Here is an 18133-nt window from a genome sequence, read left to right on the forward strand (position 1 = left end):
AGTTGATATGAATTTAGATATGATTTATTTTTAAATTTTTTTATTGCACCCAAACCACCTACCATAAATATATTTCCATTAGGATTCACCTAGGCTTATCATAGATATCCCCGCATTTACTTTGAAGTTTGAAGCATAGAATGATACATATAATCATCCGAAAAATGAAATATATATATATATATATATATATAATAAACAATTTAAATAAAATAAAGAAATAAAGAAAATATGATCATCAAATTTTCTCTACTTTTCCTAAAAGTTTGGATTTCTCACCAATCTTCATCCTCCTACAAAATACATAAATGACCACTATTTATAAGAGAATTACACGTAGAATGTGGCTATTAAGACACTAACCATGGATAAATTTGTGACACATAGAGTAATATGTTTTAGGACACATGATCCTTTTGGGGATGGTCATCGATATTGTATAATATTTATAATAATTCATATATATTTTCTTATTAGAAAAAAAAGGTGAAATAAAGAAAATGTTTAAAGGGAAATATCTAACAAGAGGACAAAAAGGTAAAATCTTATGAGAAAACCAAAGAAGGAACGTTACTTGCAACCAACCACTAACCAAAAGAAGCTTCATAAATGTGAAGGAAAAGAAAAAAGGAAAATTCATTTGGTAATCGTCATTTCCCTTTCATTTCATTTTCATTTTGCTCCTTCGAACTCAACTTCCTGTTCTATATAGCTCGGAAATGGCTTCTCAAATCTCGTTTTTCCAGTTGAATACTGGGGCTAAAATCCCCTCCGTTGGACTCGGAACTTGGCAAGCAACTGAAGGTCTCGTCACTGACGCCATTGCTGCCGCCCTCAAGGTTCTTTCCTATTCTTCTTCTTCTTCTTTTTGTTTTCTTCCTACTTTTAATCATCAATAATGACGATTTCGATGCTTGATTTTTAATTGGAACCTAAAACATACTTCGAAAACTTTGTCTTTGTTAATTCTCACGGAGTGAGATTGAAAGTAGAATTGCAAGTCATAGCAAGACGAATTCAACCGATATTTTGTTTACTCTGTTAAAACAGACAACAAATTTACTTATAATGCTGAAATTTTGTTTCGGATTATGATTTTTTTTTTTTTGTTACTTTGTCTAAGTTGAGTGTTTATTGTCGCTGTAGGTCGGGTATCGCCATATTGATTGTGCTCAACTGTATGGCAACGAGAGAGAGGTAATTCAGTGGAAGCAATTCGCATAACTTTCGTTTACATTTTGTGTTTATCTTTATTTTAGAAATGTATCCGTTCTTGGAATTTGTGACTAATAGGCCTGGTTTAACTTATTTAATATTGATCTCTAGAAGATTTCTTTTGTGTGCCTTTCATTTTTATCTTTTGCTGTTTGAGGATGCAGAATATAATTTAGACCGTCACCAGTAGGTTCTGTTCATTGTATATTTTACTCTATATTTTGGTTGTAGCTTAAGCTTTTAGGATTTTGGTAATGGGAAAGGTATTTGATAATATATTATTGTTTGTGGCAGATTGGTTCAGTTCTCAAAATGCTTTTTGAAGATGGTGTCGTTAAGCGTGAGGATTTGTTTATCACTTCCAAACTCTGGTTTGTTCTAAATTTCTAGTTCTGTCAGTGACATATAATCCCTGTGCAATATTAGGAAACTTGCAACAAATTTCACTTTCTTGCTTATCTGACTTTCCTTATTGATAGCTTAACTTTATTTCAATCCTATAAGGGTAGGCAGGTCATCCCTTACGTGAGATTGGTCGAAGTTTGTGTAAGCTGACCCAGATATTCACAGATATAAAAGAAAAAAAAAACCTTATTTAGACCCTAAATTTTGTTATTAAAAAAATAAATTTATTCCTAATGATCAACGGATAAGCAACTTAATGGGGTCATGACCTACAGGTGTACTGATCATTCTCCAGAAGACGTTCCTACAGCATTTGACAGAACCTTGAAAGATTTGCAGCTTGATTATATTGATCTATACCTTGTATGTATTATTGCACAACTTTACTACAAGATTATTATTATTATTATTAAAGAAAAGTACTTAGGTACATCCCATGCTACATCCATCTTTGTGCAGCCCACCAAATTATACAATCATAGTTTGCCACATGGCAAATTCTTCTTTCATCTTTGTTTAAATATTTTAATTTTTTTGTGTGTGTTTGTGTTATGAGAGTGAGATGCATAGAGATTGGGATGCACTTAAGTATTGCTCATTGTTAAAAGCCTCTTCTTGCTTTAGTTAGCAATTTATTTAGGAATGTGTCGGTCTAACGATATTTTACATGTTAAGACAAACAATTTTGTATATCTAAGAATGGATACTTTTTTATTTTTTTTATGATGCACTCTAATGTAACACCAATGTAATTTCTTCGTTATAGATTCATTGGCCAGTTCGGATGAAGCATGGATCTACTGGTTTTGCTCCTGAAAACGTTGTTGCGCCAGACATACCAAGCACATGGAGAGCCATGGAAGCACTCTTTGATTCTGGAAAAGCTCGAGCTATTGGTGTAAGCAATTTCACAACCAAGAAACTTGGAGATTTGCTAGAGGTAGCTCGTATTCCTCCGGCTGTCAATCAGGTGGAGTGTCACCCATCATGGCAGCAAGACAAATTACATGAATATTGTAAATCAAAAGGAGTTCATTTAAGTGTGAGTTGAAAAAACATGAATGTTTTTCTTCAATAACTGCGAAATATGGCCTGGTTTTTATTAGTTTCAAACTGTATTATAGTTGACACTTGACTCCAATTCAGGGATACTCTCCATTGGGTTCACGTGGGACAACTTGGTTCAAGAGTGGGGATATTCTTCAAAATCCGATTCTTAAAGAGATTGCTGATAAACTTGGTAAGACTCCTGCACAAGTTGCCCTTCGCTGGGGACTACAAAAGGGTCATAGTGTACTTCCAAAAAGTATTTCCGAGTCGAGGATCAAAGAGAATTTCGACATTTTCGATTGGTCCATACCTGAAGATTTGTTTGCTAAGTTTTCTGAGTTCCATCAGGTAAGATAAATATAGTTATATTCTTGTTCTTTTTCTAGGAAGGGAATGCATTGCACTATAATTTAATGATGAATGTTTATGTTCTATCCATAAAGTTGTTATTATGTTAGTGTACTAAGATTTACTCCGTTCTTCACTTGGACAGGCAAGGATTGTCTTAGGAACCATATTTACGAATGAGAATGGTGTGTATCGAACGGTTGAGGAATTATGGGATGGAGAGATCTAAATGTGTTTGCTATCATAGCGGGGGTATTTTTCGGTACAATGGTTGTATGAAAATAATTCAAGCTCTTAAATAGTCAACGTGGGAACTTCAGGCCGTAGGTTTCATTTCAAGTCTAATAGAGTTTTATTCTGTTTTATTGGGTTTCTTCTCCTTGTAGATGTCGTCTAGTCTTAAAAGTATATGTTTGGAGGTGCCTTAAAGTTTGAGTATGTTGTATTGTATGTTCGAAATAGACTCATTACTGTTGGCGGAAGGGAAGTAGAGATTCTGAGACTGAACTCGGACCATTGCGTTGGCTCCAATGATTTTATTCTCCACATCGAACCAAGTGATAGGAAGTGATTGAAAGATTGAAGGATATAACATTCCAATTGAAGGAGAATGATTTTGGCATACAGTGTGTTAGTAACCACTAAGTCTGTGGTCCGAATCCCTCTATCCCTAGTTGTATTAAAACAAATTTGAAAGAGAACTCCAATTACACAACTATATATATATATTTTTTTTCAGTGATGTCAAATTGTAAAATGGTCGGATTTATTAGGTTGAACAATTATGTGTGAATTTGAATTCTGTTTTTTAAAGTTATTTTTGTATTTGTGATGGGAATTCAACTAATAACCTTGTTCAATCTCATATCTAGTTGAACTTCCACATTCGACATAGTATCATTTTGTTTTTGTTAATTGATTCTTAGTTAAGTTGCAAAAAGATGAGGAAAAATAACTCGTACTGATTGAATTTAAAGTATAGAAGGTAAATATGGATAGTATGAAGCTAAGAAAACTGAAAAATTATAACTACCATCGTCCTTCAAAAGAAATAAACCAGAAAATTGTTCACATACCTTAGAAAATGGATAATAGATAAGAGTCTAAACCAATTATAGTTTAAAAATTGTATTTGGATAGAAATGTCTATGATATTTGCAGTTGAAATGAGGAGCAATAATTAGAGAGAGAGAGAGAGAGAGTTGTTCCTGTTCCAGTGGATGACCACTTCCAGGAGAGTGCCTAAAAATGGTATCAGCATTTCTTGGTGCATGAAACCTATGGTCCAATTAGAAGTTTGGTATGAAACAACATTATTCAATCCAGAATGTTCAAGACTTATACCATTGAATACAATGTCGAAGGTAGAAGTTTTGTGGAAAAGCTCACATTTAAAGGCCTAACCAGAATGTTGAGACTTAAATGAAGGCTTTTAGCAAAAGTGAAATAATCCATCCATCTTTTTCCATTCGACGATGATGTTATAAATCTTGCTATATGATAACTTATAGAAAAACAAGTTATTAAAGTTCAAATTATTAAAACAATGAGAGTATGCGATAGTAAATAGGCAATATTACAATTGAATGCACCAAACTAAAAGCAAAATCGCTATCGCTAACTCTCATCGCATAAAAGTAATTAAACTGAGTTAATCTTGTATTTTTGTACAGGAACAAAGCGATAGCGCGATCTCCTAAGTTGGCAATCCAATGGTACTTCAAAGACGAATGCGCGATGACCTAATTTGATAAAACGTGATGGGACATGAAGCCAATAGCGGTTAAATCAGAAAGTCAGTTGGCAACCGTTGAAGACCATACCGTTGCAAATCCATTGAACCTCTGGTGACCATCAGACGGCGCGACAGGGTATGGAAATCAATGCTGCCCATCTATGCAATCATTAGTGAGATGAAGAACTGTTTTTCTGGAAGTCTATAAATACCATTCAATGCTCTTTAACCAGAAGGAGAATTAATTCCGGGAGGTCGAGAGACTGCTGGAACAACACGGAAGAGAGACACCAACCCACACCTAACCCTTGTGAGAGCAAGAGTTTATAAATTAGAAAAGAATTGGAGTGCTAAAAGTCGTGTAAATGCCAGAGGAAGCAAGACACTGCTTACGTGGCTTAACACTTACATCATCTATTGTTTTGTACTTGAGCATTTTATTTGCAAGAATGGAAATTACATTTCAATATATGTTCATTCTTTTCACGCCATACATGAGTAGCTAAATTTGTGAATGAGTTGAGAAGTACTTAGCTAGCATGACTTAAATTATACACTTCATGCGATCATCTTGTCTTATGTATGCTTCATTCATCACTTTGAGTACTTGAAAGTGTAGTCTAAAGACATAGAATCTAGGCTTGAAAGAGTCAGATTAGATCTCATAAGCAAGAGTAGAGGAGACTTAGAAATAAGTTCTATCTGATGCATTCCTTACACATCGCATGCATCTTAGACATAGGAAATGTGTCCATATATTGAGAAATGTAGTGCTTAATATTTGTGTATAGCATGATTGCATGACCTGTAGGATATCTTAAGAAATGTTAGCAAAACCTCTTCTTAACCCTTTATCGCATATTTGTTACAATACCACTCTTTTATTGCTTTGCATTTTATTCCATCACCTTAAGAAATCAAAGTCAATCACCATCCAACTTCTTAAACTTAAAAATAGCAATAAGATCAGAGATAGAGTCTGTCGCATATTTGCCTGAGTAATCCCTACGTTCGACACTGGACTTACAGGACCCTAAGAAGGTTTATACTTGGCTTTGTTAGGAAAACTTGCATAATCATCACATCTACACACCTTTTCATCGCATGATAAATCACAGCATCAAGTTTTTGGCGTCGTTGCCAGGGATTATGGTATAGATTGCGCTAACATCAAACCTCTTTGATCTTTGCAGCTTTAAACCTTTGGAGTATTGTCATTCCACCTGTGAAGGAAGAAGCAAGCGTCCTATGAGCAAAGGAAATACTCCTGAGCTTGAGTACAACCCATAGATTGAAAGAACTCTTCCCAAAAGGCAGAGAAACAGATGGCAAGGAAGAGCTCATAAAATGGCTGAACAACCTGAAGAACGCTTAGTAAATGAAAACAACATGTTGGTAAATCCCATCCTACTGGTAAATGATCGCAATAGACCCATTTGGGACTATGCATCACCAAATCTGTATTATTTCTCCCCAGGATCATGAGACCAGCATTGGATGGATCAAGGTTCGAGATGAAGCCAGTAATGTTACAAATGATACAAATAGCGGGACAGTTCGGAGGACGGCGTGGTGAAGATCCACGCACCCATATATGAAGCTTCATTGAAATCTACAACACTTTATGTTCCCTAATATTTCCCCAGAAGAGGTTTGACTCAGTTATTTCCATTTTCACTATACGATAAAGCAAGAAAATGAGCATATTTTCTCGAACCAGGAGAGATAACGTCATGGGAACAAGTTGTGGAGAAATTTATGAAAAAGTATTTTCCTCCTACAGAAAATGCCAAAAGGAGGAGATCATCACCAATTTTGAACAAGAGAAGATGAATCGCTCAGTGACGCATGGACGAGATTCAAGAAGCTAGTACATGACTGCCCACACAATGGATTACCTGATTGCCTCCAAATGGAGATTTTCTATCATGGACTTAACTCTACATCGCAGACAGCTGTCAATGCGGCAGCAGCAGGAGGTCTTTTGGACAAAAAATATGATGAAGCAAAGAATATTCTTGATCGCATCTAAAAAACCATGAAGATTGGCAAGAAAGCGATCAAAGAACGAAGCCTAGAGAAGGTAATTCAAGTAATGGTGCCATCTCATCATTACAAAATTAGTGAATGCGATGATAAACTTGCTGCAAGGCATCACGATAAACAATTTAGGAGCTCGAAATGAGCAAGTGAATGTAATAGAGCAAACAAGCACCAGTTATGTCTTATGTGAAGAGTCACATTCTTTTGAGGAATGCCCACGAAATCCTCAATCAGTTTACTTTGTCAAAAAAAATTCTTATTCAAATACTTACAACCAGGGGTAGCAAAATCACTCCAATTTTTTTGGAAGAACAACTAACAACAAAGCAGTCAGCCTTGGCTCAGAGAGAGGGACCGCCAGGGTTCTTCCATAGATCCAATGGACAACAACAAGCTAGCAATTCTCAACCACCATCCTCATCATCCCTGGAGAACTTGTTGAAGGAATACATCGAAAAGAATGAAACATTCCTTCAAAACCAAGCTACATCCATCCACAATTTGGAAATTCAAATGAGACAAATTGCGGGAGTCCTAAAGAACAGGCCCCAAGGGACATTGCCTAGCTCAACCAAGCTTCCACGTAATCCAGGGAATGCCGGGAAAGAACATTGTCAAGAAGTCACCTTAAGAAGTGGAAAGGCGACGATAGAAGCCAGAAAGGAGCCTTGCAAGACTGAATCGAAGGAGCAACTTGTGATTGAATCAAAGAAGCCTCTATCGTAGACTGAATCAAAGTAGTCCAAGACAACTAGGGAACCAGAAGATGCAATCACGTTTAAGCCTCCAAACTACTGGAAGTACAACTACCTCCATTTCCTTAAAGATTGAAAAAGAAACATAACGATGAAGGCTAGTATCAGCGCTTCTTAGAAATATTGAAACAATTGCACATCAATATTCCATTCATAGAAGCGACAGAGCAGATGCCTGTGTATGTGAAATTTTTGAAGGACATCATCTCGAAGAAGAGAAGCACGGGAAGATTTGCCACAGTGGCATTCACACAAGAATATAACACTATAATTCCACCAAAGATGCGTGACCCAGGTAGTTTCACAATACCCTGCTTAATAGGAGGAATCTATATTGACCAAGCATTACCCGATCTCGGGACAAGCATAAACTTAATGCCTCTTTCAATTTTCAAAAGATAGGATGTGGGACAGCTAACACCTACAACGGTGGCTCTTCAACTCGCCGATAGATCCTTGGTGCACTCTGAAGGGAAATTAAAGGATGTCTTGGTAACAACAGACAGATTCATCCTACCTGCAGACTTCATTATCTTAGATTATGAGACAGATAAAGATGTTCCAATCATATTGGGACGACCATTCTTGTTTACTGGTTGTGCTCAAATAGATGTGCAAGGGAGAAATCACAATGAGCGTCAACAGAAAGAAGCTCGGGTTCAATATTATCAAGGCAATGAAGTTCCCAGATGAGGAAGGCTAATCTGATTCTGAAAATGAACAAACTTGCATTAGAAATTGGGAATCCGAGGAAGAGAATGAAGAAATAGAGAATGTTATAGCATCCATTGAGACTTGCCATGCAATAACAGAGATGTTGAAGAATGATGAAATGCTGAATTTGGATGAAGAAAGAAAAGCACAGAAGCCCTCTTTAGAGCAACCACCTACACTAGAACTAAAAACTCTACCAACCCACTTGAAGTACGTATTTCTCGGCTAGAATGAAACCTCACCAGTCATCAAATCCTCTGTGTTACTTGAAGAAAAAAAATCGAGCTGATCAGTGTTTTAAAAAAAAATATTAGAATGATGGGATGGACGCTCGCAGACATCAGAAGAATTAAACTAACGTATTGCATGCATCGAATCCGACTTGAAGAAAATCAGAAGGGCTCAGTAGAACCTCAACACAGACTGAACCCTGTAATGAAAGAGGTTGTCAAAAAAGAAATCATCAAATGGTTAGATGCCGACATTATCTACCCCATCACAGATAGCACTTGGGTCAGCCTCGTGCAATGCGTTCCCAAAAAGGGTGGAATGACAGTGGTTCCTAATGCAAACAACGAATTGATCCCCATGAGAACCGTCACGAGTTGCGAATTTGTATGGATTACAAGAAATTCAACGCGGAAACAAAGAAAGATTATTTCCCCTACCCTTCATTGATCAAATGCTCGACAGATTACTGAAGAACGATTATTTTTGCTTCCTTGATGGTATGCAGGCTATAACCAAATTATGATCGCACCAAAGGATCAAGAAAAGACCACGTTCACATGCCCATATGGAACATTTACCTTTCGTTGCATGCCTTTTGGATTGTGCAATGCACTCAATATGTTTCAAAGGTGTATGATGGCAATTTTCTCCAAGTACCTTGAAGATTTGGTTGAAATCTTTATGGATGACTTCTCAGTCTATGGACAAACATATGAAATCTATCTGCAAAACGGGAGAAAATACTGAAAAGATGTGAAGAAACTAATCTGGTATTGAATTGGGAAAAGTGCCACATTATGGTCGAGGAAGGAATTGTGCTATGGTCAAGGAAGGAATTGTGCTAGGGCACAAGATTCCAAGGAATGAGTTAGAGGTGGACAAAGTAAAGATTGAAGCTATAGAAAAACTGTCACCTCCAACGAATGTGAAAGCTTTGAAGAGTTTCTTAGGGCACGCGGGGTTTTACAGAAGGTTTGTGAAGGACTTTTCCAAAATCTCTCGACCTTTGAATGCATTGTTGGAAGCTGATAGAATCTTTGATTTTGATTCACACTGCCTCACTGCATTCAAAACACTAAAAGACGCTTTGACTACAACACCAATTTTGATCATGCCTGATTGGGTGAGGCCATTCGAACTGATGTGCGACGCCAGTGGGTATGCCATGGGGGCAGTCTTGACACAAAAAGTAAATACAATTTTACACCCCATCGCATATGCTAGCAGGATGCTAAACTCCATGTAGGAAAATTACACCACTACCGAGAAGGAACTTTTAGTAGTGATTTTTGCTATTGAAAAATTCAGACTCTATTTGTTGGGTTCAAAAGTAATAGTCCACACAGATCACTCCGCGATAAGATATTTGGTACAAAAAAAGATGCAAAGCCTAGACTAATCCGATGAGTTATCTTACTCCAAGAATTTGATATGGAAATAATCGACCGAAAGGGAACAAAGAACAAGGTCACTGAACATCTATCGCGATTAAAAAATCTAGAAGTGGATCGCATCCAATCAGTGGTGAACGCCTAATTTCCTGATAAGCAGCTACTTAAGATTGAAGAAGTTCTACCTTGATATGCGGATATTGTCAACTGCTTGGTCTACAAATAATTCCCTGAAAATTACACATCCCATCAAACGAAAAGGCTCATACATAAATGCAATTTTACTATTGGGACGATCCAAATCTCTAAAAAAGGGGACCAGACTAGATATTGAGACTTTGTGTTCCAGAAACTGCTTTCCATCGTATATTGTTTCAATGTCATGAATCACCTTATGGAGGGCATTTCGGCAGATAGCGCACAACAACGAAAGTTTTGCAATGTGGGTATTATTGGCCCACTCTGTTTAAAGACGCACGAGAATACTCCATTAAATGCGACAAGTGACAATGCACTAGAAGCATTTGAGAAAAAAATGCGATGCTAATGAACATCATTCTAGAGGTGGAGTTATTTGACGTCTGGGGAATAGATTTCATGGGACCATTTTCGTCGTCAAATGGTCTTAAATACATTCTATTGGCTATCGACTATGTATCCAAATGGATTGAACCTGGTTCATGCATTGTAAACGATGCGGTAACATTCTCTAAGTTTTTACAAAAAAACATTTTTACTCGTTTTGACACTCCACATGCCATAATAAGCGACAAAGGGACCCACTTTGTGACTCGCACTGTTAGTAAATTGTTGATCAAATGTAATGTCTACCATAAGATCGTCACCGCGTATCACCCCCCAAAAAAATGAGCAAATAAAGGTTTATAATAGAGAAATCAAGTCAATCTTAGAGAAGGTGATGAACACATTATGGAAGGATTGAGCCATAAAACTAGATGATGCCCTGTGGGCATATCAGACTGCTTATAAGACACCCATAGGCATGTCACCATATGCATTGCTGTTTGAAAATGCCTGTCATCTACCGTTGGAACTAGAATATAAGGCGACATGGGCAGTTAAGAAACTCAACTTTGATCATAAGGCTGTAAGAGAAGAGAGAAAACTTCAACTACTAGAGCTGGACGAGTGGAGATTACAAGCGTATGAGAATTCCAAAATGTACAAAGAATGCATGAAGCGATGGCATGATATGCGCCTTTGTGAGAAAAACCTCAAGGCAGGTCAAAGGGTATTGTTGTTCAACTCTAGGCTGCGTCACTTTCTTGGAAAATTGAAGTTGCGTTGGTCTGGGCCTTTCTTAATCATGGAAGTATTCCCGCATAGAGCGGTGGAATTGGCAAATGAAGATGGGACCAACACATTTAAAGTGAATGGATAGAGAGTAAAGCTGTATCATGGAGGGGATTTCCAGCGTGAGAAAACCTTTATTGACTTGGGTAAGCCAGAGTAGAGAAGAAACACTCAATCCCTGCGATGATAAGCGACATACATTTATCAGGGACGAAGTATATCCTTTTGTGTATCCTTTTGTTTTCTTTCAGAATCTATTTTACTTTCTGCATATCTACTACTTTATATGACTATCAACTCTTTTTCAACTTCGTACTTCATTCTATCCTTTTGATTGTGTCATTTTGATCGCAATGGACAGGTGCGATGATCTAAAAAAAACACGCGATCAGTTGAGCATTTGGAAAAGCCCAATTCTTCGCGATTACAATATCAGCCCATCGTAAGGAAATCGTATGTCTCCTCTAGAGACTGAAAAGACGTAAAAAACTGTCACCTCATTTAATGTGGCGTTAGGTGATGATTAGGGTTTTCACAAACCCCCATCCCTTCTTCTTCCTCATCTATTTAAACCCCCCCCATTATTCAAACATTTCACCTTCACTATTTTCAAAACCTTCGAGCCCTCTTACCTCCAATGAATTAGCATATCCCTTTCCGACCATTATTCCCTTTAGATTCTGGCAATCTCCTTTCCAAATGGCAAGCAGCAAGGGTACCTCTACCTCAACCCATTCATCCAACCCAGGTTCCACATTCGAAGTTGTCTCATTGACGGCTTCGTTGTAGCCCATTGCCTTCCCAACCTCCCCATCACCCACATATGCGCCACCAGCTACGATGGCTTCCGCCTATCCATTCGCTCCTACCCTAATCGTCTCAACCTCTGCCCTTTCGTAATACTCCTCATCACACGACCAAAACCCTTAAGACCTCTCCACTACATGCAAGGTCAGACGAAGAGATGAATGCGAGGTTTATGGCGATATCCTTCAAACCCTCAAACCACTTGAGCAACTTGATGAGGAATTCATCAACCAACTGCACTCAAGCGATCAAAAACCTAAAAACAGTAGTCGTTCTAGTGTTGCAGCCTCATCTGCTGAGGCATTAGCCAAGGAGTTTCAGAAAAAAGCAAAGAAAGTACGTGAAGGTCTGGGAAACCTTCGGAAGGATGCGTCAGTACTCATTGCCGCAACTGAATTTCATCATGAACTACGCGATGAGGAGTTAGAATGTCTGCCACCCTAACCTGAAAAATTATTGGATAGTATAGAGTGGGCCACGATAGAATTTGAGCGAGAAATGTAGGAAGAAAGTGATAAGGAAAGGCGAGTTGGCCAAAAGAAAGGAAAGCGCACTAAGTGTTAGCCTCAAAGAATGCAAGAAAAAGAGGCTAAGGAAAAAGGCATTAGAAGTAGCGCAACAGAAAAAGAGAAGGCACCAAAGAAACAAATGGTGCGAAGAGAGGACAAGGGTAAGGCACCGCTAGTGGAGAAAAGGGTGCCAAAGAAAGAGGCCCTCGATCCTGATGGAGATGGGTTTTCTGCCATCCGCATCGCCTTCCCCAAACTTTATCGCGTAGACGATCGAGGCATTGGGATGGCACAATTTTTGTACAGGAGCGAAGACGGTCAAGCCGACCATAGTTGTTGCACTTTATGAAGGGAAACCCCACTCGGGGCGCTATAAGGTTGACATTGGGGGTGACTCAATCGGGTTTGGCATCTTAAAGTTCAATAGAATTTTCAACTTAAAAGACACTAGTGATACTGAAGGAAACCAAATCATTGAAAACCCCACCGCTGAGGAGCAGAAAAAGGCCTTGAAGGCAGTAGCATTGCCCGAAAAGCAATGGAATATTTCTATCAAAGAAGTTAAGACACTATCGCCTCACGACTTGACATCAAGCGGAAATTGATTCCAACAACTCATGAACACACCATTTCACGAGAAAGAGTCATGGCGATCTATTGCATTATGTATCGCATCCCAATCAATGTTGGAAAGATGATCGTCGACCAAATTTGGACACTGTTCTCTAGACCAAATGGGCAGCTGTTCTTCCTGTCGCTCATTACAAAGCTATGTGTGGTGCAGGGATGGTTTGAAGAAGAAGAAGATGTGGCAATCAAGGTTGTGCTCACAGACAAGTCTCTGCGTAGACTGATAAGATTGCCACTGCATGGATAAGGCCCATCCATGACTCTTGAAAAGCGACAACTTCCCAAATCTGCAGGTACTGAAGGCCCGCAGCAAAAGAAGCAGAGGGTTGATAAAAGCCTGGTCTTCTCCCCTAAAGTTCAAAAATCCCCTTCTCTACCCACCATCATAGAAAATACGCTAGCTATTAAGTCTCGATCCCCTAGCCCCATTGACGTTCCCCTCACCGTCCTTCCTTTGGCCACTCAACACCCAACTCCCCAACCATCGCCTAAGCACGAAAAGAGCCCACCGGGTTCTATTGATGACCAAGTCCGCTATCGCCTCATATTGAAAAAGGCAATAGCTCAGGCATTGGTGAGATTGGTATGCGGCAGCCTGATGACGAACAACCACAAGCTCACCCCAACGTGACAGTCGACGTTGACTTTGAAGATGAATGGTATAAGTTTCTTCATGATGACCTTTGTAAACCAATTTTAGGAGGTTTTTACGAGCTCTCGCAAGAACAAAAGTCACTTCAATCTCAAGTAACTAAGTTACAAGAAGAAAATGAGGAGCTCAAGAAAATTATATGTGATTAGTAGAGGCAAATGCGTGGATTCATCAGGCAGATGACTCAGAGACAGCACGACTAGTTTCGTTACATGATAAATTACTTTGAAAGTGTCGTGTCACGTCTCATGGTGGTACCACCGCTTCTCCCCCATCTGGAAATGCCCTTAGACCTACCTGAAGATTCTGACGAAGGACGCGATCAACATGATAGGGGCAAAAATTAAATTTGGGGGTTGTGTCCCTCCTTGCCTTATTGTTTTATTTCAATTTTTGTACTTCAGTTTCAATTTAATATTATCGAATTATACTATCACATTCTCTCTCGTGTGACTCAATTCTAATTTTTTTAATACTTTAACATTTGGTCGCCGCATTTATCCTTTGCCCATTATGACCTCAATGATGAAATTTATGCATCTTCTCTTATTGCTTGAACTAGCATCAAATTAATTTTAGGACATTCGATTCATAAAACATTTCTAAAATTTAGTTGGTCTACCAGCTTTACTTCAAAACTATTTTTACAAAATTTTTTGAATCCATCGCATGAATTATTTCGTTTTCAGTAATGAGAACATTGCTGCGTTTTAAATTTAGAGGGGGGGAGGGGGTGTGATATTTTCAGCCTTGATAAAGTTTCAATCGATACACATATATATATAACGTTGAGATCGAATCCTGCCCGTAGTTAGATGTTCGCATGACACCCGTGGGGGCAAGCCAAAACGAAGATGGGAATCGTGATCAAGCAGAAACTAAGTGATCACAACTCCGCTGCCAAAAAAAAAAAAAGATGGGCATGAGTTTTAACTGAAAAGAGCGCCCTGCTCGTAGTTGGATGTCCGCATAACACTCGTGGGGGCAAGCCAAAATGAAGGCTGGGCACTCGGATTGGTTCAAGATCACAAAGCTAAGATTTAAATCATGTGAAGGCCAAAACCACTTGAACACCCTGGTTTGATAAGATTTAAAATGAATCATGGGATATCCTGGGAAATGAGTAAAGATTTTTTTGAAGATTAAACTCGCGGTACCTAAAGGTTAGAAATAATTTAGGAAGAGATTAGGATAGAAATTAATAATGATAACGGTTCAACGGTTTGAATGAGGCATTATGAGAAGTCTAGGTCAGATAAAGGTGATTGAAATTTTTGAGAAATCTTTAGTTTATGCTTGAGAACAAGCATTGTTTTAAATTTGGGGGTGTGATAACCTGTAGAAATACAAGTTATTAAAGCTAAAATTATTAAAACAATGAGAGTAGGCAATAGTGAAGGCAATATTACGATTGAACGCACCAAATTAAAAGTAAAATCTCGATCGCTAACTCTCATCGTGGAAAAGCAATTAAACTGAGTTAATCTTGTATTTTCGTGCAGGAACAAGGTGATAGCACGATCTCCTGAGTTGGCGATTTAATGGTACTTCAAAGATGAATGCGCGATGACCTTACATAAAGGCAGTGACGTAATGTGATAAAACGTGATGGAACGTGAAGCCGATAGTGGTCAAATCAGAAAGTCAGTTGACAACTGTTGAAGACCATACCATTACAAATCCATTGAACCTCCGGTGACTATCAAACGCGCGACAGGGTATAGAAATCAATGTTGCCCATCCACGTAATCATTAGTGAGATGAAGAACTGTTTTTCTGGAAGTTTATAAATACCATTCAATGCTACCAAACCAGGAGGTGAATTAATTTTGGGAGGTCGAGAGACTACTGGAACAACATGGAAGAGAGAGACCAACCCACACCTAACCCTTGTGAGAGCAGGAGTTTATAAATTAGAAAAGAATTGGATTGCTAAAAGTTGTGTAAACGCCAGAGGAAGCAAGACATTGCTTACCTGGCTTAACACTTACATCATCTATTGTTTTGTACTTGAGCATTTTATTTGCAAGAATGAAAATTACATTTCAATATATATTCATTCTTTTCACGCCATACATGAGTAGCTAAATTTGTGAATGGGTTGAGAAGTACTTAGCTAGCATGACTTAAGTTATGCACTTCATGCGATCATCTTGTCTTATGTATGCTTCATTCATCACTTTAAGTACTTGAAAGAGTAGTCTAAAGACATAGAATCTAGGTTTGAAAGAGTCAGATTAGATCTCATAAGCAAGAGTAGAAGAGACTTAGAAATAAGTTCTATTTGCTGCATTCCCAACATATCGCATGCATCCTAAACATAGGAAATGTGTCTATATATGCATTGAGAAATGTAGTGCTTAATATTTGTGTATAGCATGATTACATGACTTGTAGAATATCTTAAGAAATGTTAGCAAAACCTCTTCTTAACCCTTTATCGCATATTTGTTACAACACCACTCTTCTATCGCTTTACATTTAATTCCAACGCCTTAAGAAATCAAAGTCAATCACCATCCAACTTCTTAAACTTAAAAGTAGCAATAAGATCAGAGATAGAGTTTGTCGCATATCTTTTTGAGTAATCCCTGCATTCGACACTAGACTTACCAGGACCCTAAGAAGGCTTATACTTGGGCTTTGTTAGGAAAACTTGCATAATCATCGCATCCACACACCCTTTCATCGTATGACAAATCACCGCATCACTGTACAATAGATTAGTTGGGTGGTTGATAGTGGCACATTAATTTATGTTACATCTAAGAGGGATTTTTTTACATCCAATAATCTGGTGATTTTGACAGTGTTAGATGGGTATGAAGGTTCAGAAAAGCAGTTGGAATTGAAGATGTAAATTTGGACAACAAGGATAGTTCTAAGCTGATTTTGATGAATGTAAAATGCATTCCTAATATTTTCATAAATTTAATTTATATGGATAAGGCTGATGATGAAGGCTTCTGTAATACCTTTTATAAGGATAAATTAAAGCTAGGCTCTGTAGTAGTAGCTAAGGGCAAGAAATATTCATCACTATATTAATATGCAAGCTAAGCTTACTGATTGGATATTAATATAGTGGATGATGAAACGAGTGTAGAACTTTGGCATAGGAGCCTTTGCCCCATTAGTGAGAAGGATTTGAAGATACTAGCTAAAAAAAATCATCTTCCTAATTATAAAGAATGCACACTTGAAAAGGTGTCCTCATTGATTTGGTAGAAAAGTAGACTAGAGTTACTTTTAAGTCATCACAACATTTGAGGAAATGAAATGTACTAAACTTAGTAGATGTTAATGTGTAAGGTCTTGTGGAACCAAAAATATTTGGAAGTGTGTCATATTTTCAACACTTATAAATGATCATTCATGAAAAATGTGGGTTTATACCTTGAAGACTAAAGATCTCATTTTTCATCACATCAATTTACTCTCTTTTTTGCTCATTTTATATGGTCTCTTCATAATTCTTTTGTTCTCCACCATTAATATCAATAACAACTATTCATTAGTAGAATATCTTGGTGAAAGGTGTCAATGTCTGACAGATCTCTAGAGCGAAACATTTGTAGGAACTTCTGTTTTTGAAAACTATTCATGAATATTTCATTTGCCGCAACCTGCTCAGAACCCTCATCTATGTCAACAAACTAAATGTTGTGAATCTCATTTTCAATTTATGTAAAAGGATGTGACAAAAAAACTGAACTTAAAGCAATTAGTCCACCACTGCATTCAGACTCTGTTTTATTTGTCTTCTCAATGTTTAGTATTGTTTGGTCTTCTATAAACACAACATCTCATCGGCAGCTTTTTCTGTTCTCTATAACTGAACTCATCTTAATTAGAGTCAAGAAATAAAGACGGTCTAGTCTTTGCATCGAGCTTCAATCTCTCATCTTTTGAAACTTGAATGAAAGATTCCTATTGACTAAATTATGTTAGAAACGTCTAATCCCAAAGGAACATATGAGGTGTGATTCAAAACATGTGCCACTTTACTCAATCTTTCACTCCATAACAATTTCGAGAATCGTGTGTGTGAAAGCAAGCATCTCACTCTGTCAACTAATGTTTTGTTCATTCCCTCAGCTAGCTAGCCTATTTGATTGAGGAGTCTTAGGAGGTATCTTTTGATGTTGAATACCACAGTTTCTGCAAAGGTCCACAATATTCACCTCTATTATCAGTCTTAATACACTTTAATTTTTTACCAGTCTCCCTCTTAATAAGGGCATAAAACTTTTTGAATACTTACAGCACCGCACTTTTGAGCTTGTGAAATTTCCTAGAGGAAAACTTGCATTGAAAAATAAGTGAATTTATAT

At 37.7% G+C, this 18133-nt stretch overlaps 1 protein-coding gene across 1 annotated transcript; it reads left to right on the forward strand.

The window, feature by feature from the left end:
• The first annotated feature begins 583 nt into the window (after nt 1–583).
• On the forward strand, nt 584–3760 carry LOC120074675 (NADPH-dependent aldo-keto reductase, chloroplastic-like). Its single transcript, XM_039027885.2, has 7 exons — nt 584–839; nt 1147–1197; nt 1510–1586; nt 1896–1983; nt 2387–2662; nt 2767–3018; nt 3164–3760. Exons 1-7 carry the CDS (start codon nt 720–722, stop codon nt 3245–3247), a joined length of 948 nt encoding a protein of 315 aa, XP_038883813.1. The 5' UTR covers nt 584–719; the 3' UTR covers nt 3248–3760.
• The last annotated feature ends 14373 nt before the right edge of the window (nt 3761–18133 follow it).

This window comes from Benincasa hispida, chromosome 3 (assembly GCF_027475165.1).
Source record: "Benincasa hispida cultivar pf3 chromosome 3, pf3_genome.v1.1, whole genome shotgun sequence".
Lineage (NCBI taxonomy): Eukaryota > Viridiplantae > Streptophyta > Magnoliopsida > Cucurbitales > Cucurbitaceae > Benincasa > Benincasa hispida.

What these genes read in the sequence shown, in the direction of transcription:
- LOC120074675 (XM_039027885.2), top strand. Translation starts at nt 720, where the DNA reads ATGGCTTCTCAAATCTCGTTTTTCCAGTTGAATACTGGGGCTAAAATC. An exon ending in TTTATCACTTCCAAACTCTG is followed by an intron (nt 1,587 to 1,895) that starts GTTTGTTCTAAA and finishes CATGACCTACAG; the next exon opens with GTGTACTGATCATTCTCCAG. An exon ending in AGTTTTCTGAGTTCCATCAG is followed by an intron (nt 3,019 to 3,163) that starts GTAAGATAAATA and finishes TCACTTGGACAG; the next exon opens with GCAAGGATTGTCTTAGGAAC.